At 35.8% G+C, this 25,319-nt stretch overlaps 1 protein-coding gene across 6 annotated transcripts in view; it reads right to left on the bottom strand.

The window, feature by feature from the left end:
* PRDM11 (PR/SET domain 11) overlaps positions 1–25,319 on the bottom strand; it is a 54,174-nt gene that overhangs the window by 9,506 nt on the left and 19,349 nt on the right. For 4 of the 6 annotated variants that reach the window (XM_034417422.3, XM_034417418.3, XM_087876815.1 and 1 more), the window contains 3 exons: positions 24,938–25,200; positions 24,488–24,555; positions 7,177–7,364 (listed from right to left, as the gene is read on the bottom strand). In XM_034417422.3, the coding sequence (XP_034273313.1) occupies positions 7,177–7,364; positions 24,488–24,555; positions 24,938–25,200 (519 nt within the window). Of the gene's footprint in view, positions 1–7,176; positions 7,365–14,305; positions 18,123–20,854; positions 21,268–24,487; positions 24,556–24,937; positions 25,201–25,319 lie in introns of those variants that run through there. The other 2 variants (XM_087876824.1, XM_087876834.1) reach the window with 1 other exon arrangement.

A 25,319-nucleotide genomic window follows, 5' to 3' on the forward strand; every position in this document is an offset into this window, starting at 1 on the left:
GATCTGTCAGGATGGTAGTTGAGTTCTTCCCTCCCTCTAACAATGAGGGATTGATATGGAGTTCATGATCTCCATGGTAACCATGGGTTTTCCTCAGGAATTCATGGAACTGACATGAATTAGTCCTTGTATTTACTTCAGAATCTCTATAATGTGATTTTGTTATAAAGGCTATTACCATCAGCTTTTTGCCATGGTTAGATCACTCCCAGGTCTAGATGTGACTGATGGCTGTGTGTCCACCCCAGTACCACATGGATCTGGATTTCTAATGGATGCTTGTAATTTCCTTGACAATCTGACAGGTGAATCAGTCAAAGGTCTGGTTTGCTGTTGGCAACATGCCCTCGAAAAAATCATGAATCACCCTGAGCAACCTGTCTCTGTCCACCAATTTCAGATGGCCCCTTGGCTTTCTCAGAGCCCCCAGAAATGTGACAAATTAGCACAACATTTTGTCTGTAAAGTTTATCAAAGTTGTTCTATTCTGAGCAGAGCCTAGAGTGTTGACTAAAACATAATGTTGCCATGTTTTGGGGTTTTCTTTTAGCTTGTGACTTCTGAGGAAGTACATTGGATGCTCTCTAAGAAATCCCCTGCTGTCATGTGATCCTTGCCTCTCCTGGGTCCTTGACAGAATAATTACTTGTATCTGAGAGAAGTTGTTGAAGTGTCATTGCAGATAAGGACATTTCTAATCACCTTAAAGGAAAAATACTGTTTGTCCATTGGGATTCTCTGGTGGCTCCAGTGGTATTTCTGAGTTAGAAAGCACTGTTCCTGAAGAAGCATATCCATAGCTTGGAGGTCCTCTTGGACTTGTGGTCCTGCTAGAACAATAGGAGGAAGCTGTAGCCAGGAGATCCTTCATCAGCTTCAGTTGGGACATTAGTTCCAACAGAAGAATCTGGGGCAACAATATCTTACTATAGTGACTCGTGCCTTCATCACCATTCACTTGAACTACTGCAAAATACTCTCTGTGGAGCTTCCATTGAAGAAAAATTAGAAACTTCAGCTGGCTGAAAACTCAGTGGCCTGTGTGATATTCAGCGGCTCCCAACCTTTTGGGCACCAGCAACCGATTCCATGGAGAAAGGTTTTCCACGGACCGGAGAGGGCGTGGTTTCACGTGCTGCCTGCATCCTGCAGATGGGGCTTTGCTTGTTTGCCTGGTCTGGTTTCTGGCATGCTGTGAACTGTATTGGTCCATGGACCGGGGGTTGGAGATTCCTGCTCTAGCTAATTGGAATTCTACTTCTGCTAATGGTTCAGCTATTCCTGATGCTTGGTAGAAGTGATGGAATTTGATCCAATTATTTGTTTTATTTATTTTTACAATTTTGTCTGTCTGTTCATAGGGCTCCGTGTTAGATAATGCAATCACCCTTTGTAGTCATTATTATCTTGCTTGATACTTATAATCAGTAGAGAAAAAAATCATGCTTTATCTATAATCCCAAAGGTACTTTTTCAAAAGGCAACTGGACTTTGTTTTTCCTTGAAGACTCACTTCTCAGCCAAGGAACTTCAGTTCTGAACTGAAGAAGCTTCTTGGATGAGAAGTGAAACATCTTCAAGAATTTTTTTTTAGATTTAGATTAAAAATAACATGTCTTTCTGGCATACCATGGGATGTGTAGGTGACACTATTCTTGATCATTTTCAAAACCCGGATATTATTGTATGCTACTGAAGCCCACTATCACAAGTATTTTATGCAGCTATTTTAGTTAACTATATTTTTTTTAAGAAGGCTTTCCTTTAAAATATTTTAAATTAATAGGTATAACACATATTTTTGTAGTAGATTAAAAGGAACATATCTGAGAGATCTCATATGAAACATTTTTCAATAGGATAGGGAGATTTATCTCCCTATCCTATTGGATGGAGATGGAGATGGAGATTTATCACTGAGAATGAAGTTCTTAAATTAATGATTAATTCAGAATTAGGGACAATATATGCAAATAGGCAGGATTACCAGACCTGGGCTGGAAAAATCTGGAGGACCAGGATGGCAACAAAACTTTAACATTTTACTATAATCTGGTGGTAATCCTGTCTTTGCAACCCAGAATTGGGGTTCCTCCAAGAAGATATAGTGTTTGCATAATGTGGGCTCTCTCCTACTATATCTCAAGTGGTACAGGAACCTTTCTCTAAAAGTTCCATCCAAATCTTCTCTTGAACACCTGGTTTGTTTATTTGTTTATTTAAATTTAGCTGCCAGCCAATTCACAGTGACTTTGGATAGCTTTCGCTTAAAAAAAAAAAAAGCAGAAACAATAAATGTATTTAGTTGCCAACTACAGTATAAATATTCAAGGTGTTTTCCTTTACAGGAATTTTCCCTGTCGTGAATAGACTGCCACCAACTGATTTAATTTATTTCCCTGCAGTAAAACAGGAACTTTCTCTTCCTTTTATGGTTTAGTATCAGGTTTAATTTATATGATTTATATACCAGATCTTACTCTATACAATGCTCAGGGAGTACTTCCCTGTGAACATACAAGAGTGAAAGAAAAAAGCTTTAAAGTCGTAACTCATATAAAACCAGCATAGAAAATCATGTTTAACCACAAAATATAACTTAACACTTCTAATAGAACCTGTCCTAGAGTAATTCCTTTCATCTCTTTCTCACAGCAAAACATTAAACTCTGAATCAAGGTAATTTTTCTGTTTACATAAAGACATATCACCAACTAACTTCAATAACTAACGTTTTATAGCCAAGCCCCAACTATGAAATGTGTCTCCTCAGAATTTTCCTTTCCTAGCAAGGGGAGAGAATTTTAATTTGTTAGGAGACTTCACCCAGTTACAATATCAACAATATTTATCACACAAAAGTATTCTTGAAATGTATGTACAAAGAGTATGGATGATAGATTACTGGGTATGTATAAGTGTTTAGATCTCACTGATCAAGTTCATCTCTAAATTTTCAGTTTCTGGGATTTCTGTGACACTGATTCCAGGATTAGGCAAAATAGAAGATTAAAAATCCACTTCCACGTTCAAGATACACAGACTATTTTAAGAATTAGCCATGTTCCCATCTCCAATTCCAGGTGAACAACATCCATAAAATCCTGCCAGAACAAATACATTATCCAATGCTGCCAGAATGAGAGTCTACAAGGGTGGTTTCTTCCCTGAGATTTCAGGAGACGGTAGGACAGAGCTAGCTGCATCATTCTCAAGGCAGGGATAGTACTATTTTTGAAGCTAGGGACTGCATACTTATTACAATTTGTTTAGGCTTCAGGAGAGTCTAGAAGGCTTGTATGGATGCATGGGTGTTATGTGTAGTGTATGTTTAAAAGGAAAAATTACAAAACTGAACATCAACAATTTGTGCCAAATCTCAGCAGTATGGTCCTTGGTAATTCCATATGGGGAATGCATAATAGATCTGAAGAGGTCAGCTGCATTTTTCAGAGAATTACTCACTACTATCTTAACATTCAGATATGTCTTTTTAAACATCTTCAATTGCCTAATTATTACTCTATATAAGAGCCATGGTGGCATAGTGGTTAGAATGCAGTACTGCAGGCTACTTCTGCTGATCATTGGCTGCCAGCAGTTTGGCAGTTCGGGCCTCACTGGCTCAAGGTTGACTCAGCCTTCCATCCTTCTGAGGTGGGTAAAATGAGGACCAGATTGTTGCAATATGCTGACTCTGTAAACTACTTAGAGAGGGCTGTAAAGCACCGTGAAGCGGTGTGTCAGTCTAAGTGTTATTGCTATTGCTATATTATATAGAATTTGCTTCCACTGACCTGGTATGTTTTCATAAGCTAATTCAAGAACAGCTAGCCGTAACTTTAATTGTTTAACAAACTTAATCCTGAACTGGAGAGAAGCAGAAGAAGGAATTTTCCTTCCAGCAAATTTTCTGCATCTGGCTTTTTTCTGTTTAAGGATTTGCTTATAATACATACATGCATGCATCCATCCATCCATCCATACACACACACACACACGTATGTGAATAAAACAGAGAGTATGTATGTATTCAGAAATATAATTTCTTTTACCAAGTCAAAGCATAAGGCAAAAATATTAGATTTTGTTGGTATTGGAAAAGTGAAATAAACTGCATTTCCTAAGTCATGTTCAATTGTGGTTTTGCTGCAAATATAAATATTACAACTTTTGCATAGATGAGCCAAATATTTGAATATTTTTTAAAATCAGTTTACCAGCAGGACTGGCTATGGGATGTGCTTAATGGCTGCTCTTTTATTTAAAGAGGTACAGTTGGAATTCATTAGAAGTTCTGACTCTTGATATAACACTAGGTTACAGTTTAAAAGTAAAGCTCTTTCATTGCAAAATAATAAATTCAGCCAAAGGGGCTCCACAGACCATTAGATATTTCATATGTGACAATAAAACATTGTGATAATAAAACATCTTTGAAAAGATAATTCAAATATAGTATTTATTGCTAGCATTACCTCAAAATAATGCCTGAATTATGTTTGTAAAGTATGGATAAAGCATTAAACAGGTCGAATTTCTTCACAAATCAAGTGTCTGATCGTTCCACTAATCTAATCCAAAATGGCTGTAGAAGGCATTAACCAGTAATCAGACGAGGAAAAAAATGATCACAGTAGCTTCATATTGAAGCTTCATACTTCAGTACCTACTATAATAGACATCTGCTTCTTTGGATCTGGTGCTTAGTGACTATTCATGTTGCTATGAACAGTGCCTCAATGATGTCTTTTAATCTAACTCTTTCCAGACACTGGTAGGATTTCCCAATGTCTGCCACCTCAGTTATCTGACAATGTTACATCCCATGCAGGTTCTTGTCTTGCTATGGCACTGTTTGATCTTCCTCCCATATCTGCTGCTGCTTCAGACATTCTCTAAGCAGCACATCTTTGATTGCCATTTTACTGATACATTCCTGCATGTTCTGGGTTTCATCCAGAACAGTGGTTTTGACACTCACCAGATGCCATCTGCCCTTCTTTTGGCTGGTGTACAATCTCTGGGAATTTGGGGTGGAAACCTCCATACATTGTGAAGAGCTTCTGGGTTTTCACATCAGCAGCTTCCCTGTCCTGTTTTGACCAGCAGGATATCTTAAGACTGGCAGGGAATACATCCTAATGGCATGGATTTTGTTCTTCCCACTGATCTGACTTATCTTTTGGTGGTACTTGATGTTGCTGTCTTCCTTGCCTTCCCACTGTGGTTCCCATGTGACAGTGGTATAACAAGATAATTGTAACTAATCTGTATGTTTGGTATGTAACCCACTGATAGTTCCACCTCCTCAGTCTTAACTACTTTCTCACTTTTGACTATCATTTTCGCCAAATTTCTGCAGTCTGAATGACATCCTAACATCCTCACTGTAGATTTGTGTCAGGTAAATCAAGATCAGCAAGTTCATTCTTAGCATAAAAGTTGGTTTTATCCATTTAGAGGAGATGGCTGGTGGTAGTTCCACTTTTGAACTTGTACCCATATCCAGTTCTTGTGAATATCTGGCTTGCCTTTGCAGAACAGCAGAGGGAACAGTGCATCACCTTGGTATATATTACACTTGATGGCCACTTGTGTGAGCTGCCTTGAGTTGACTTCCAGTGCTATCTTCCAATGTCCCATTGAGTTCTTGAGGAAGGTCCTTCGTGTCCTGGTCACTTTGTATAGTGCAGACATTCAGAGATCCATGTGAGTGGCACTGAGTTGTAGGTTTTCCTGTAGTCAATCCAGGCTGTGCTCAGATTGGTCTGTCTAGACCTTGAGTCTTGGGTGACTGATCTATCGCAACTGCTATTTTGTTGTTGTTCCCAATGATCTTCTGAACTGTACTCATGTACTGCTCCAGAAACACAAATGCACACATACCCATAGGTCAGGAAATAAGGAAATACAGTTTGGATACCTACCACTTTGAATAACGAGCACCTGGAGTTTGTGACATGCTGATTTTTAAACTTGTCATTTTTTTTTACCTCTTGTCATTTTTCACTCCAATTTGATATGAGATTTTAAAATCAAAATGCTTAGAAATGTACGAGAACTACCTTTAACTTTAACCAAGATTGCGGCTAATCAAAAAATATAAAACTAAAAACAATAACCTTTTCATAAATATAATCATTTCTACAGTTTTGTAACTAAGAAAATGTGTATTTACACAAGCCTACTTGCACACATTGAGCCCCAGCTCATTATGACCCAATTATCAGCATCTCTCTCAGCACTTGCCAAGAATTAAGTTTTAAAGCATATAGGCCGGTCCAATTAGTAGAAAGAAAATTGTTGGATACTACATGAAAAACAGGGGGTTTTTTTCATCCAGGATCTACCTCTTCCATTTTTGCTTCAAGTTTCAGGACAACATACAGCTCCATGCAAAATACATTACATAAATAAATTGCCCATAATAGTGTTGAAAAAAATAACAGGGAAAATAATTTCATTTGGATCCTCTTCTTCCTTTCTTTCAACCATCAACTTTAATCAACTAGGTGAAGCTCCCTTTTAAAGTATTTTTCTGAGTGGACCTTTACACTAAAAAGGAAGCAAAACCCATAATGGTGCATGCACACTATCCTGAGAGATCAGGATATCTTTGTTCTACTGCCTGGATATATTTGGAAAGTTCCCAATTAATTCTGAATGTTTTGATCTCTGTCAGTGGAGAAATCATTCATTCTCCAGCACTCATCAGTATTTGGTATATAAATCTAGTCAGGTATATTTGGTGAATATTAATAGCTGCAGTTCATTGTCAGATTTAAGCATCATGACAGCCATTGTGTTTGCCAGAAAGATACAGGTATTTTGCAAATTGAAAAGGACATTACAACTCTACCACAGCCACTGTATCTGCCCTATTTACCCCTCCCCCCCTCCATCCCAAAAATCAAGCCAAAAATATCTCCTTCAAGACAATGCTGCTTACTTTTCAGTATATAGTAGATGAAATTCCCCCATATCCCTTACAGTATATACTTTATTTGATGGATCTATTTCAACTGTATTATCTGTTTATTTCAACCTATTATTTTACACTGCTGATTTTTTAATTTGTGGACTTCTTTTCATACATCATTTTGCAAGAACTGCCTGATAACCGGGTCAAAAATAAAGACACAAACAAATAGTGTAAGGAAAAAAAAAACTCACCTCTTGTGAGGTTTCGGTTGATGGTCTCCTGAGACATACTATGCAGCCGCTTCATGTAATCTTCACTATACCAGACCCTCAGTCTCTCCCCTGGCCGGATGTCCCGACAAGTCCGAAAATAAATCCTCTCGCTGTGCTGAAATGCCATTAGATTCTGCTCTCTCTCCTCTCGAGATATGGCCACATACCTAGGGACAAGGATGAGGCAGGTTTTGACTTATAAACAGGCTGAATAGAACTTTAAGCCATAATTGTAGCAGGAGTGACCTTCAAAGACAGTCACAGAAACAGAAGCATTGGATGGCATGAATAATGAATGACATGTGAAGAAACAGAACTGTAAGAAAATAATAGCTACCCTTAAGCAATATTAAATAACTACTTGAGATTAGTATAGGCCCTATTGTTCCTGTTCAGGAAAATATCTAATGGCTAAACATTACTAATTTCCAAATGTCTGCGTCTATTATTTTACCAATTAAAGATAGTTAAAATAAAGAATATGTTTCAGGATTTGTAAGACAGTCCCGGTTCAGATTTAACTAAAATTAGTTATGGTTGTTGCAGACTTGGCTTTACATCTGTGCTGTAGAACCAGTAAGTTAGAATTAGAAGAACTGCAGTTGTACAATATTCTATAAGAATAAGAATAGCCCACTTTAATAGCAAAAAGATCATTAATCCATATCACCAGTGTGATCTTTTACATCCAATATGGTGGGTTACATAATGACAAATATTCTCCTAATATGTGCATCAAACCCATAATATAATAGAATCTATTTTGTAATCCAATGCAGTGTTAAAAATGTGCAATTAAATGATACTGATTCCCATTTAAGGCCAGACATACTATAGAAATAGGCTGTACTAAATCACCTAATACAAATCTGTTGCCTACTTCTTCAGTATATTATATTATATGATATATTATATAACATATATACAGCTCACACATTTCAGTATATTTCCAGTATATTTTTTATTGATTAAAAACACAAGACACCAAGTCAATACTAATAATACTAGTGACCATTGAAATACTAATAACTAAGTTCGACAGTTGGGTCTTTACAAACTTAATGTACTACAAATTAAGCTACAAAGAATAGACTCACTCCTAATTTAGTTTAATAATCATAGATTGCTAGGTGACAGCAAAAACAGATGTCAGGAAGATGGCTTCACTCTAGCTAGTATTACCGTTAAGTGTCTTTTCAGATGGTCTGAGTTTTTGTGGCTTTTTTGCTATTAAAAATAAAATTCTTATATAAGTTGGCAGATACTCAGGAATTTCTTCAAGAAATCAAACTATTCTTTCACCCAAATACTTCCTTTTACTTCACTACCACCTGATTGAAAATGTTCCAAAACTGTTAAGAAATAAAATCACTGTACATTATAGTTCATAGTTTGAATTAATGATTTTCTAGGAGTTCTGTTTTTAAGTCTGCATTACTATTACTATTAATCTTCTCATTGTTCCTATCACCCATCTCCTCCCACTTATGACTGTATGACTGTAACTTGTTGCTGTATCCTTACAATTTATATTGTTTCCTAATATGATTTGATTGCTTATTTGTATGTTATGACTATCATTAAGTATTGTACCTTATGATTCTTGACGAATGTATTTTTTCTTTTATGTACACTGAGAGCATATGCATCAAAGACAAATTCCTTGTGTGTCCAATCACACTTGGCCAATAAAGAATTCATTCTATCTATCTACCTACCTACCTACCTATCTATCTATCCTTCCTTTACCCCAGAATGGTACTGTATTGGACTTACCATGAGGTATCCTTCCAGTCACCAACAATGGACCCAATATAATAATGAATTTACATCTGCACAAATCAGAAGGAAGGCAGGGTCCTTAAAGAATTTCCTTCCTCTATTCTGGGACAATCTATTCAATCAGAGGAACTGACTTTACTTACTATATTACTAGGGACATGTCAAAATATTCTTAGACACCTCCCCCCCAAAAAAAATAAAACAAAAAACAACAACACTACTTTATGATCAATATGCTTCTGGAGTTGCACTAACCAGCCCCAGAATGTGCAGATCAGGGCATTTGATTCAGGAAAAAAACACTGTGTTCCATTGCTGAAATGCCTCATTTTGGCCATTCCTATTTGTACTTGCAATCAACAAACTGAAACTACCAGTAGTAGAATAGAAACAACAAAATTTTACATAAAGAGATATAGCCTAAATATATCTGGTAAATAAGATACTAACTTCTTCTCCAATTCTATCATCTGGTTGATCAGGAAGATACCATGTGGGAAATTCAAGTGTTAGTCTCTTGGCCTTGGGAATGATAGGACTCATACAAAAAGTATGCCCTACAGTCTGGGCTTGGTAATCTTCAAACACTTTCTGCAGAGTTGTATAATCAAAGACAGGGACATCTATGTTGTAGTGCCAGATTAAAGTAGAAAAGTTGGTCCAAGCAACTGCATTACAGGTATATGTCAGAGATAATTCTGCTTCCAAGGTAATTAGTACTGCTTCCTTTCAAAATTGAATAGAGCTGTCTTTTTCCTTTGGAATATCTATTTGCCTTTTGTTGAATATATTAAAGTTGTATTTCCTAGTTGAATGTTAAGAGTGAAGAAGGAAACCCTCTTTCCTTCATTCTCCACTTTACAGGATATAAATGGGATCTTTGACAAAATTCTAATTGAATTTAAGTAAAATCTTAAGTGGGTTGAATATGTCCAGCTGTGCCTAATATACTCCCTGCATGCAATGAGTATGGGTAAAAGTATGGTCAAATGTTTTGTTGTGATCGCTGAAAAGTTTTCTTACAGATGAAACAGCAATCCATTTGTAAGACATCCTGCCTTAGTGGAAAATACACAAGTCCTCCCTTAATGACAATATAGAAGCATTAATAAATAAATCCCCATATCAAAATTGTAACTGGACCCTGTCTATTAGACTCATGTGGTACATGTTAGTGATTGAAGAATCAATTTTAAATGGAAAGTGCCACATAAAAAGAATGGATCTTCTGGAATATTGTACTCTTAAGAGGTGAAGTACTATCGCTAAGGTAACTAAGGTGCTGAAAAGGTGAGGTATTCTCTAACATTCCTGGAGAAACAGTGTGATTTCCTTTCTTCATGATGTTCGTTAGCAGTCCCTTGTTTAACTTAGGAAACCTTAAACCTGCCTTTACCCCATGCCTTTGCATACATCTAGAAGCCCTGCTGGTTCATCAAGATTTCATTTTCATTTTCTTTTTTTGTGGAAACTGCATATCTAAAAAATAAACAGCTAGAATAAATAGATTACTACTCTGGAGCTGTTCCCATTCAATTTCCTTATGTAGAGCTGAAGCTAGTCAAAGTGGTCTCTAGGATATAACACTATGGGCACTCGGTGTTCAATTCTACCAGACTAAAAAAAATCCAAACTTTACATATCATATGTAAGGTTCATTTTCCAGTTTTAGTCTTCTCGGGAATTATGTAGATGGAGAAGACACTTAAGGCACACTTTCCTGAGGTCACATCCTGTGTGGCAATGGTCTCTAAAAGACATTTATTAGCTTGAAGCACCCTGAAATACTTTACCTTGTTCTTAAGTTACAAGGATGGGTAGTTGTCTCTCGGTTTTATGTTTCATGAAATTCCAAATCACATCCCAAATGGATTATCTCTAACACTCACCTACCTAGTAGAGCTGAATACCCATTTTTTTGCCATTTAGTTTTACTAAAGATCATTTAACCTGAGAGGACATGCCTCATAGATTAGTAGGAGAAGAGTCACTGTGATATGAATTACACTTTTCTTGAAAGCAAAAAGAGGTCTAATCTTAACTATAAGATGGATGCAAAGACATATTTCCTGTTCTGATCGTGTGCGTTTAGAAGTCATGGGCCCAGACTTCTTTTTCTCCTTGATATTAATCAGGATGGATACAAGAGATTCATCATTCTTCCAGGAAAGGCTTGGATAGTAAACTAGTTTTGGATTAACAAACTCCTTCAAGTGCTTGAACCAAAAATCCCGTGAGCCAAAGTTCCTGGCAGATTGATATGTACAAATGCTACAGCCCTAGTACAGAATTGAAGGCATTCCAACGAAGAGTTGGAACTCATGAACTCTTGGCAAGGTGTTCAGACTTTCATTTGTCTTGTGTCAACAGAGATATCAGGGAGAAAGAAGAAAAATTGAGATTCTGACCATAACTGAATTTTGCTGTACGCTGGAGCTCTAGTGCAATTGCCTTCTGTACATATTTTTGCTCCCTAATTTTCTGTTTGTGTGGATCTCTTTGAGATACCTTCCTTGTTTCTGTACACTATTGACTTAGGTATTAGGCTGGGATCATATGGATAAGAAAAGGTCAAATACAGCTTTTAATAAGCAATGATAGCTTTTTATTTATTTTTTGTTTCAAGCAAGAACTGGGAAATTCTGCACCTATAATTTTTTCATTGTCCAAATTAGAGAAACATTTGGGGGAAAACATTGCTTATCTGGTGAACTTCTGAAGCCTCTTGGATTAAGAACTGCCTATTCTAGAGTTAGGTAAAATTCTACCTTAATGAAATTGCAATGTCATGGTATGAATGGAGGCACCTTTTACCCAGATAATTTGCATTCTTTTTTTTCATTCAATGACTGGGTGGCTCCCATTTAGAACCCACTTCAGAAATAACTTCAAGTTCAATGCATTGGTGATGCTGTACCTGCAACATTTTTCCCTTTTATCAATTACATGCCCAGCACAGTTGTTGCTCTAGTTTCTGTTCTCCCTTCTAGTTTTTCTACATGGCATCCTGGACGTGATAGTCCACCATTTTTCTCCTACCACTATGGAGTTATGATGAAGAGAATCATGAAGAGAATTATGCTTTATTTCTAAAGGTGGAGAAGTTCTTTCACCCTTGATGGTAAGCAGTCCATCATTTTTTTTGTAGGGAACGTGTGCCATAAATAATCCTGCTTCCTAATTTATTGGCCAGGATTTGGCTTAGAAAATGTAGCAAATCCCCTTACAAATGACCATGATTCACAAAAGAGGGCCTATGGTGGTTTGTGAATCCTTCTTGCCTTGAACACAAAGAGCGTGATTCGGGTCAGATGAGTCTTCTGACTCATATGCATTGCCTTTCCTTTTCTTTCCATCTTTGGGGTAATTCATCATTGCTGTTGCAATTTCATGGAGGAAGAGAAAAAAGTTCTAGAGGCCAAACTCCTCCTTCCAGGCTTGTCAGAGGCTGAAAAATTATGTCTCGATGTTCTCAATGGCTGCTCATATTATGACTGGAAAAACATGACAAATTTTCTTGTGTTTTCTGCATCTTGAATCTTGTCTGGAAGGCCACAAAGTACATGTGGCAGATAGCAATGGAAGCTTCTTGCAGTGGAGAAATGCTATAGCTGAAATTCCTGGGATCTTCTGATTTTTAGTATACCAAAAATCCTTCCTTCCTTCCTTCCTTCCTTCCTTCCTTCCTTCCTTCCTTCCTTCCTTCCTTCCTTCCTCCCTCCCTCCCTCCCTCCCTCCCTCCCTCCCTCCAGAATGGAGCAGACAGAGTCAATTTCTTTTCTTCAGAAAGCAGTGCCAAGCCAGTGCACCCAGGTCAAGAACAAGATCTACATTCCTTAGTTTCTTTCCTGGTCACCCATACTTGCAATGGGTTAGAACAGTGGTTCTCAATCTTTTCTTCACCATAGACCCTCTTTAAATAACTTTTGTGGCCATGGACTCCCAAGATTTTACTCAAAATTTAAATTATAACATTTCTTCAAACCTTCGCGAACCCCCTGTGATGACATCATGGTCCCCAGGGGTCCATGGACCCCAGGTTCAGAACCACTGGGTTAGAACATATATACTGCTCAAAAAAATAAAGGGAGCACAAGCAGAAGACATCCAAGATCTGAATGAATGAAATAGCCTTATTAAATACTTTGTTCATTACATACAGTAGTTTTGTGGTCCCTTTAAGTATTTGAGCAGTGTATAAACTACTGTATGTAAAGAACAAAGTATTTAATAAAGCTATTTCATTCATTCAGATCTCGGATGTCTTCCACTTGTGTTCCCTTTATTTTTTGGACCAGTGTATATAAGAAGATGTAAAATCATCCACTTTGAAATTTTATTTGGATTACTATTAATGTCCTATTGTTATAGATATAGAAAGAATCAGAATGTTTCCCTGAAAACAGAACAGAAGAATTGACTTAATCCAAAAGGGCTTTCTAAAAGAAAAGTTTTATTTTCCAAATTACTTTGAAAACATTAAGCAAATAAGTAGCTCTCCAAATGTACAGTATTCCACAAATACTAAACTGAGAAATACTATATATCTTAAAATGAATATCTACTCTTTTTCCAGATCTCTTAGTAAGGCAATGTTGGTCAATATTCTTTGGCTCTGAAAAAATTATAGTAATTTATTTGAAGCTATTCATTCTGGATCCTGTATGTGTGTGTTTGTGTGCACAAATGAATGGACATTCATATTGCTCTGCAAACCATTTCAAAAATTGGAGAGAACCCCAAGAACCGATGATTTAAAACAAGAGCTTTGCATTTGCATGATTATTTCAAACATAAATTCATTATGGAATATAGTTACTTAGTATTCGTATCAGACCACTCTTCCCTATTCTAGCATGTTTGCTATATTGTAACTCTATGAATTCCATGTCATAGGCCATCCTAAAATGTTGGGCCCTGTAATTTACACCACTAAAAGGTGCTAGGTTGATTTTACAGAACTAATTGCACTGGTATCAGAAGATGGTTTGTAAGTATACAACTTAGAAAGTGGCTATTTAAAACCTTATTTAAAAGTAACAATGAAATAAGCATGTCCATGTTTTTTCACATGAAATATACTTTAGATATATGCAGAAACTTTCATATTTCAAGCCAAACGCATTGCTGATTTTTTAATAGGCAAACATTTCTAGATCTTGTCAAAAATTATAGCAAAAGAGATATGTTGCCAGGCATGTATATGTTGTAGGTATTGCAGGTAAAGGATATATGAAAACTGGAAGTATTATGCATCTTATATGGAATAAAACATCAAAGATTTAAAATGTCTTGAGAAACACATAAAAGAACATCTTATTCTGAGTTTTAGGTATTACATCTTTATTGTTAACAAAAATAATCATAAAGATAAATTCCATCAGAAATATTAGGCTAAGCACAACAATACTGTCAAACAGGGGCACTTAAAACATGCCAGGTTCAACAGTCACATATAAGAATGCACCCCTTATGGGATGATAAAAGAAAGCATGTCACAGAGCAGAGAATGTCTCCTTTTTCCTAACGACTCAACAAAATAGTATACCATAAGTGATATCATTAACACAGGTAAATTAGTATATCAAAACAGAAGAGTCACATTTCTCATGTCTGGTTTTTGGCTTCTTATCCTACTAAACACCAGGGACTGCATGTACCCACCTAAACTAACCTTATCTCATTGTGGGTATGCTAGATATCCTGAATGCTATAGTCCAGAGGATATTAGCTGGGAAAGATTACCCTAGAACAGGACTGTCAAACTCCTGGCCTGCGGGATACATCATGCGCTGGCCACGCCCACGCCCGGTTTAGTGAAGGGGAAAAAGTCCCGATAATGTCAAGTGATGCCACCATGACGTGAGTTTGACACCTCTGCTCTAGAACTATAATTCAATTCTAATTGGTAATGCTAACTGATCTGTCTTTAGCTTACTTCTCAGGAGCACTTCTCCAAGACAGGCATTCCTGAAAACTACCGTAATTCCTCAACTGCCTGACAATCATTTTTTAAAAAATGAGACAGTAAAGCAAATTGATGGACTGAACATGATTTAATTCATTTGCTTAATTTATATTGTACTATTAATGTACATGACACTCTATATAATTAATATAAGGAAAATATAGGGGACCCTGCTACAAGAAACTAGTCATCTAATGAATTTCCAGGAAACAATGGTCATCAATTGAATTATATGAGCATTCAACTTCCACACTCTTTTTGTTATTTCCTTCACACTGTAATTATCTGGTTCTATAGCCTTTCAAACATTTCAAATGTTTGATTCTGTTTGGCACTTACAGATTTTTCTTCTCTATAATTGTGCGTTGTCAGTATAGAAAGACAATTTCTTGAAGAATAATTCACTGCAGAAATATAAGAGAAATATTCCGTGTATCTGACAATTGCAGTGAGGAAGACTCTATATAAGCAGGGGATGAGAAGCAAATATCCATAAGATATAGTACACATGCATTTTTAGCATACATAGAATAAGCCGATTTATTGCTGGATTAAAGAATCTGCTTCCAAACCCAACCTTAAATTTATCAGACTTGACACAACTACATTTTCTTCCCACTAGAGAGTTAGCTTGTATATTTTGGGTAATATGTGATATTTTATGTCTCATTTTTAGCATACATAGAATATCAACCTAAAATTTATCAGATTTGGCTCAGCTACATTTTCTTTCTACTAAAGAGTTAGCTTGCATCTTTGGAGTAACATGTGATACTTTATGCCTCAATTTGCCTTTCATCATATTAAATCACAAACTGACATGAGGAAATACAAAGTAGCAAATCTATGCTAAAACAAGCATAGTTACAATAGTGCATTGTCTTTGCTATGAGTCGGTAACCTACCAACTCTACCTATTCTACGTTATGTAAACAATAGTTCCACTGAAGTCAGGATAATTACACTGATGTGACAAAATTAATATTTGAGCATGCTTCAGTTACTTGCTTTAAATGTCATTCCCCATCTAACATAGGAAAGTTTTTAATATATTATGGTACAGACTGGAATAGCCATAAAATGTATTGCACTGAGGGTACTGAAGAATTACCAACAAAAATCAGAAGACTGGCCAACACTAGCTCATTTGTTTCTTACATGTTAATCATTTTATTTCAGTGCAACATCTTTATACTTATCATTTTTTTATATTGTGCAGTATTGTAATATGCTTACAATCTTATACAATTTAATCATTATTAGTTAAAATTGATTTTTGCCATGAAATTAATGATAAAAAACAATATATTGTAAAATTATTTACAGGTTTGGAAGTAGAGAAATACTGCCTACATTGCTTCAAGTTCCTTCTTTTTTTGGTATCTATTCTGATTTCACATCCCATTCCTAAAGATAATAACTAAGCCAAAAAAATTAGGCATGGGACTGATTGTTACATGAGACCAAAGTGTTATCTAATATCACAATCTATTTCTTCACAGTGATGAAAAAAATTAACAGTGCATTCAGTTCTATGACGTTTTCAGTCTGGGAACTGCCCCATGACTTTTTATCCTGCCTTGAGGTCAAGATTTCAATCTTGCGAGTTCAATTCTCACCAGGCTCAAGGTCGACTCAGCCTTCCATCCTTTCTAAGGTGGGTAAAATGAGGACCCGGTTTGTGGGGGCAATAAGCTGACTTTGTATAAAATATACAAAAGTATGAAGGCTATTGCTTAACGCATTGTAAGCCACCCTGAGTCTCCGGAGAAGGGCGGCATATAAAAATAAATAAAAATAAAAAATAAATAAAAGATTTATCGCACAAATCACTAGAATGGGCAAGACCAACTCTTTCAGGTCTTTCATGGGAAAAGAAGATGGAAAAAAAGGCAAGTTTAAAATTAGTGCTTTAAACCTTGCATCAATAAAATATTTATTTCACCCACCCCAAACAGAAAATTATTTGGGGGGAAAGCAGGATTAAGGGGAGCAAAGGATGCCTTAAACATATTCAAGATTTAGAATTCCTAATTTGTAAACCCCTTAAAACTTCCTTCTTTCAAATGCTCCAAAACGCAGAAAAGATCCAAAAATTTCAGACCCAGCTATGAAGCCTAGAAACAAGCTTCCCTTTCCAAACCTAGATCCTTATTGATGTCTACATAGTGCTACATGCAATAGTAGAATAAAGACAAAGAAGAAAATTAGGCATCACCATTGACCATAATAATATATTTACCTAAACCTAAATATCTAGTAACATTACCAGAATGTTTCCTGAGCTTAAAAGATAGTCAAAATCAAATCTATAAGAACCTTGGATTTGTAGATCATGGAGTTCTTTATGACTCTTATACTATCTGTTTTTGTTCAAGAGGACTACATACCCTCTACTGCATTGTTTTACAACACAAGTACTGTTTCCAATACATCAAGCAAAGCTTAGTTCCAGCTAGGAAGTTCCAAAGCTTATAGCGTAAGTTGCTATAATTTATAATATTCTTAAAAGAAAAATTTTCATTAATTTCCCTAATGTTTTTGGTAAGAAGCACTCATTAAACCAACATCAACTGCACTTTTTAATATAATATTGTGGAAAACTAGAAATAGTGTTTTCTCTTCTGTGACCTAATAATCTGATGAACAGGAGTTGCTTTGGGCTGATTTTGACTAATATCTGTTTTGGTTTCAATGGGGGTCTTTGACCCAATTCTCTGCGGGCTTATTTCTTGGCTAGCATTAGAGATATGATTCTTGTTCGAAGTTTGAAGCTCATCTTTGATTTTGATTAAAGTTTGGCACATTTGGGTGATTTGTCCACTCAGGTCAGCCATCTTCTGGCTAATTGCGTGCATGTTGCTTGCCACATCTCTATGGATTGTCACCAACTCTTGACAGAATTGTCTGAATAGTTCCATCTGTTGAATGTGGGAATCAAAGAGCTGATGATCAAAGCCAGAAGTAGGTGGATTTTGGACAAGAGGTTGAGAGGGCCTAGTGGAAAACTCAGGACATGAATTTAGGCGCATTGTTTCTTCCCTTTGGCTTAGGCTATTTGAATGATCTGACAAATGAAGGAAAGATGGCATGGAGAGATCATCGGTTTCTTCAGAATCCCTTTGTGATGAAAAGTGGTGCTGCTGTGAGGGGCCTGCCACTTCTCCTTCATCAGCTTGAAACAGGAACAGGAAAAAAAAAGAGAAAAGACATCAGATTATTTGCACGAAGGCTTTGCATTGACAAACTCTACTTTAAAAAGAAGCCAAAACTTAAATTTGGGATTCAGTGAAATCTAAGAGTGTTTCTATACTATTTAGAAAAGTATTTAAATAATTTATTTTGTAAAACAGTATCTGCTTTAAAAACACATTAAAAAAAACCAATCTGATTGAACAGATGACATATTAAAGCAGAATATCTGATTTCACTGAGCCACAGATTACAAAGGCTAAAAACAAAAATTGCTCTGTTATTACTCTGCCCTCCTGATATAGCTTAATAATGGGTCCACTTTCAGATCACTATATTAGACTGAAATGACTGCACAAAAGTATTTTGTAATCACTAAATTAAATAGAAATCTGGTTTGATGTAATGGTTAAGGCATCAGACTCAAGAACCCAAGAGACTGTAAATTCTATTCCTGACTTGGCCATGAAGCCAATTGGATGACCTTAGGCCAATCATTCTTTCTCAACTCTAGGAAGCAAGTAATGGCAAACCACTTCTTAAATCTTGCCAAGGAAACTGCAGAGACCTGTCCAGGAAGTTGCCAGGAGTCAAGACTCACACATACACATACACACACAAAACACTGATGAATGAAACATGACCTATAGTGTCCTTCTATAGTCTTCATAGTATACGTAGAAATGAAACAGCATTAAATTACTGTTCTACTGAAATAATGATAATTATATACCAGAATCTCTGAGGTCAGTAAAAGTAGCACTAATTGTATGGAATCATTTCCTGTCGTAATGCCTTTTGTAATAGAGAGATTTGCATCACTGACCAATCTTGGAAGTTTAATTTTAAGCGTTCCCAAACCAAGCTATAGCTCAGCAGTAGAGCTAAGACCTTCCAGCTAGGAAGTTCCAGATATTGCAGTAGTAAGGCAAAAAGGGACCACTAACTGAGATCTTAGGGAATCACTAACTGCTGCAGTCTGAACCTATATACGAATCAATAATAAGGCAATTCCTCAGTGTGCCATAAGTCACTGAAGTAAAAGTAACTCAAGTATGGCTATACCACCTATATGCACGCTCCTATTCCTTCTTGTTTAATAAAAAGGCTCTATCATTATAAAATGAATGGAATATTTTGTGAACTTCTGTTTTTTGGGTTGCTCATAGCAATAATTTTAATAAATTATTGCCTAATATATAACATTTTACTCATAAAATTGTATCTAAAATTGTAGCTGAGATCCAAATACATGCTGGTGGGACATAATTTTTTTCTTTCCTTTAGTTTATTGCGATGCTATCCTCCTTATATGTAACTTAGTTTTCAAATCACAGATCTCAGTGTATCCTTTAAATCAGCAAAAACTATGAAAGAAAATACTGATAGTACAACAATAGTTTCTGGAATTTTGATTATGTTTAGTCCACTATATCAACTATATCCACAAAAGCAATGAAAATAATTATAGATTTACGATATTTATCCTGAATACCGTCAGTTCCCGGGTTATGTACGTTCAACTTAACAGCAACCCTAGATACAAACAGGCTGCCTGTAAGAAAATATTGCCTTCTCTGATCTGACAAAACACTGAAGCTGTGCAATTCTTTCAGGAACTATTGAAATTGTGTGTTTTTACTTTACAACATATTTTTAGTGGTTTTTTAGTGGTTCCTAAAAGCACTGTGTAGCTTCAGGGCTTTTATTGGCTCGCAAAAGGACAATGTCATCTACCATTTTTACTAATAGGCATCCTATTTGTAAGTAGATGTTCCAATTTAAATAAAAATTTGGATTAAAGACAGAGTTGGGGAATGGAACCTGTTCTTAACCTAGGGACTTCTTGAATCACAGATGCCAGCTAAAATATACTGAGTAGCAAAATTCCATTTTGAATATGGACAATGTATATGTACTGTATAAGCCAGGACATATCCACATATGAATAAATGCTGAAATTCTTTATGGGAGGGGAGAATAGTAGATATAGGAATAATAGATATCTGCAAGTTGAGTACATTAACCTGTACAGTATTGGCTCAATATCAGAAAAGACCATGGAAGTAAGGATAACACCAATATGGATTATGTACCAATAATCAACTACATCACCACTCTTTTAGACTCTTTCTACATCTATGGAGAAAATACAGAAGCAATTTTTGTTATCTGCAGTAGTTACAACTGCCACAAATGCTGAAGTAGCAAACGCTGAATCCATGGCAAGGAACACGCACATTGGGTGGTTTAAATGTTTTGTCACTCTGCATGACTGTGAATAAATGCCACTAGCAATTACAAATATTTTTTTTGAGTAAGCAAATATGCAATCTATGAATAATAATAAAAAAATCTGGCATTTATATAGGATGTATTAATGACAATACGATTTACATTTGTGATTCCTTCTCTCCCTTGTTGTATGCATACATGTGTTATATATCACACATGTCATTCTATAGATGGGCAGTATCATTTCTATTCTTTATGCTAACCTGAATAATAAGGTTCACAGACTATATCAGTTTATTCAAGGTACAGCTTCATGAATCAATAATGAAGAAAGTACCAGAACAGGAAGTATTAAATACTTCAGGAAACCTGAACTAGAAGGTGTTCTTTAACGAAAAGGGAAATATTAACTTTTGTATAATACATTTCTTTGTCAGAACCAAGCTGTACAGCAGGGAACAGACAAGAGATAATACTTACAACTGGTTGATGGGCTGTCAACCACGTCCAGATCCGCTCTCCGGAAGCCGTGCATCTGGCGTGACGAATGTAGCGTCGACTTGATGGCTCTCTCGTGGGCGGTCAGGACAATGGCCGAGGGCCTCCCCGGGCTGCTGGGACTGGAGATGGACCTCCGCATGAAAGCCAGTTTGTCTTTGGTCCTTCTTTTCATGTCATCCCATCTGTGCTTAATATCTTTTACAGACCTGGGAACATGGCTCACTGCTGTGATTTTCCTGGCTATAACTTCCCAGATCTTGTCCCTGTCTGCATGAGATAGACGTATTGTCTCCCTTCCAAACAGCCTGGCTTCGTTCTGAGTCACTTCAGTGACCAGAATGTCCAGTTCTTCCCTGGAGAACTTGGGCTTCCTCTTTCGTTCAGTCATGTTCCTTGGGTTCAATATCCCACAAAGGATAAATGGTAAAAGGAAATCAATGTGATATACTCACACTACTAAAAACAAGAAACATGTCCCACTGTATGTTTATTTCCAGCTTGATGAGCTTCCTCTCAAGATAATGCCTTCCACTCTTACACAAGCATAGAAAGTAAGAAGATATTTTGTTTGTAAAACAGCAGTCCTCTTAGTTTGGTGGGCAACAAAGATTCAATGTGTACCATATGCAATGTGTACCGTATTTTGTGTAATCTTTGCATGTAAATGAACAGGTATTTGGAGGCTTTGTTCGTTCTTGGAGAAATCTTTGGCAAGAAACAAAACAACTACCAAATATTCTGCTACAAAAAACAATTCTAAGGGTTAAAAACTATGTTTACTGAATCACGTAAAAAAGAACCCTGAAGATATTTACCACAGGGCAATGACTCAAGAGACCTAATAGATTAAACATACAACACCAAATAAATAAATAAAATCAGGAAGACTATTCTGGATTCTCTACACTGAGAATTTTCCAAGATTACCAACTGTTTCTCCTCCTTGATTAAATGATGTTTGCTTTTTTCATGGAAAACAATGAATAGTGTTTCCATTAAATAGGTTAACTAAAGTTCACCTGATATTGCAAGTAGTTCTAACAAAAGAAAACGAAGATGCTAAAAAGAATCATGGCTACTTTCAAAATTTACAACTCTGTTTGGAAAACGGAGAAAATCTGAGAACTTGTCATATTATCTGCAAGAAATATTCACACAGCTATTTTCTATAGTGTTTTGTAATGGGATATAAATTTCATCCAAATTTTCTATCTCTTAAGGGCTTTGATTGACATTTCAAACTAGACAAATTTAGCAAATATCCTATAACTAACAAATACAATAGTTTGCTAAAAGTCTTCCTGATACACCCATAATGTTTATCACATGTCAATGACAAATACTTAACCAGATGGGTGTGGTTGGGGTATGATGCTAGTTTGCCTCCTCGTGGTGCACCCTGGATAGCTCGGTAGTGTGAACCAAACGACAAGCAACAAGTGGCAGCCAGACTATATTGAAGAATTGGTAGTTAACGACAGTAGGCAGCCAGACATCTTTGTAAAACTTCTGCCTCTCTAACTACTATAAATCCATATATTTGCCATACGCTAAATAAATAAACTTAACCAGAAAAGACTCTTTCCATATTTATGTAAAATGCAACATTGCATAGTTCAAAAATGTGACAGGTAGAACATTAATAACATATAACCATTCTCCAGAAATAAGAAGATGAACTAGCACAGAATACACTTACTCCATAATAAATTATATCAACATATACTCTAGGAGCACCAAAATAATTCAGAATATACCATAATGTATTTTGTCAAAATATTGCATTTTCTGTATTTTGTTGAACACACCAGACCTTCATGCAAACCTAAGTTAATGTACTCAGAAATAAATTACATTTTAATAATGAATTCTTCAGGAACTTATTTTAGATGGCTTGGGCAATTCTAAATTGACAATATTTGCAACTGCCAAGAAGTAGGACTCATCAATTTTACTGTCATTATCTGGAGTACCTTACATAAATAACATGTAAGAAAGGAAAGAAATGTATGCTTTTGAATACTTTGACCACTTTGTGGCAGCATAAGCCATAAAAGAACCTGTTCTAGCATTACAATTTCAAATCCAGGCAATATTTTAAAAGAACTGGTACCTTTCTAGGTTTATATTCCTGTCAACATCATAAATTGGTTATCATATTTCAATGAGAGAAGGTAGCCCACATTTCTCTTTACTAGTAGCATATTTCCCTAGCTAACATGATAGTTTACAAATACAGTATCTTCCTTTCCCTATCATGTTACCTATTTTTAATGATGTGACACAAGCATTTTTAGAAAATAAGAAACAATCCTGTGGCAGCCTATTTCAACTTGAAGATATGAAAGAAAATAGAAAGATAGCAAACTGAAAAGATAGAATAAAACTGTTTCTCATTCAACAGCAAATTTCAATCAACATTATACCAAAAATTGTTAACACCAACAAGTGTTACAGAACTCAACAAACTTTTCAAGACTTGAGAGGGTAAGCTATAAATGGCTCCACTATTTCCACTATGTTCTGTTGGAGCCAGGCTATTCAGTTAAATATTCTTTTAACATTGTGGAAAGATACTTAAAAATGGCCACTAAGTCAATGAAGATTAATTATTATTAATAGCCACAGAACACTGATTTTATCTGAAAAGAAAAATAAAAGGAGGGAGAAGAAAAAACTGGCATGAACAATGCTACACTACAGTATAGTATAAATCCAACTGGTTGGAATATACAATAACACATATCACAAGTAAACTCTAATATCAATATAGATATAAAGAGGTTTGTCTTAATTTGTTATTTTTTTAATTTGATAAATACTTTTGATTGACTACTTAGTTTCTTCTGTGTTCCACCTTTACTATTATCATATTTGCACTCCGATTATATGCAGGCATGCTTACTCACAAATCACATTAAGTTCAATATGATTTCCTTTGAAGTAAATCAAAATAATATTGTAAGTTTTTATATAGAAGAAATGTTTTGACTGGTTTAAAAATAATGATTATTAATCTAGTATTTGGTACTAGTGTGCTACTTCATCTGTATAATATATCTTCAAAGAATGAATTGATACATTTCTGATATATAGTATGCCTTCCTAGTAGGGATAGCTGGAAGTTATAAACCAAATTTCCCAACTCTTGCAATACAGATACCATAATTTTTATCCGTATCATTGTTAAATTATTTAAAAGGTCATTATTTTTAGTACAATATCTTCAAAGTGTTTTGCCATGAGCCATCTACCATTTGAAATAATCTATAGCACAAATAGATTATTAGTTTTTTTCCATTTCTGTTCTGATCTACTAGCAAATCCTTTTGAAGTTATTTTAATACACATAAAAGATAAACATAAGCAAACTACAGAAATCACTGCTAAATCACTGTAATGACCAAGCTCTCTCTTTGTCCACTATAAAACTCTGCTTTTTTGTACAAAAGAGGATAAACAGAATATTTGACAGGAAATTTATCAATGAAATTAAAAATCAAGTTGTACGTAATTCATTTCCAAAAACTGAAAACAGGGAAGTGTATCCTTTATTTTTACAGATGCAAATAAAAACCACACAGGCAAATTATATATAGGAAACAGACTCACCTCATCCAGTTTGATATAGTCTCATCTGTTCCATCTATGGATTTATAGTGGTTGTTCTTATCAATGATCTGAAAAAAAAAACAACCCATAAATTTATAATGAAGTCAAGATTATGCAGTATAAGATAATTAAATGAATAAATGTAATTGCTTAATTTTTCCTTCTTAAAACAACAGTTCCTATTTATTTCTTGGAGCTGACCAAAAAAAAAATTCATCTGGAAGACAGCTGGGTTTTGCAGTCTGCAGAACTACGTTTTCTTGTATGAAAACCTGACTCCTGACTTCCAAGTTTTACTTTGTTCTTTACACTTTAATATTTGCCTGAAGATTAGTTGTATGAGGAGCTTCTTAATTACACATGTTCTTCTTATAGCTGAATTACAGGCAAATATGTCCAGATGTTAATCTCACTGATTCCTTAAAGAATCACCCAGCTGAGAATACTCACCAGCCAAGAGAAAAATCCTGCTGACTTGTCCTGACTAGACAGCTTCCCTTCATATGGTCCAAAGATGCGACCTTTGGGGATAACGTCATTTACGCAGCGCACATCTCGTTCCCCATTTGGCTCTTTGATCACTTCCATACCAGGAGGGATAGTGAGCACAGCTCGTTCAGGGATGCCAATGGGTACTGGAGCATCAGCCACAAACATTGGTGGGCCATGATTTGGACATTCATCTACAAAGTATTCCTGGCACGACTCACAAACTATAGAAAGAGGAAATAACAAGAATGAGTCTAGCCCTCCTAATCTTGCTAAGGATGCCAGTAAGTTGTTTGAATTTAATTTTAATTTTCAAATAAAACTTGCTGATGAGCTACAACTT

The sequence above is a fragment of the Pantherophis guttatus genome, chromosome 1 (genome assembly GCF_059756535.1).
Source record: "Pantherophis guttatus breed Tessera chromosome 1, ASM5975653v1, whole genome shotgun sequence".
NCBI classification, from domain to species: Eukaryota; Metazoa; Chordata; class Lepidosauria; order Squamata; family Colubridae; genus Pantherophis; species Pantherophis guttatus.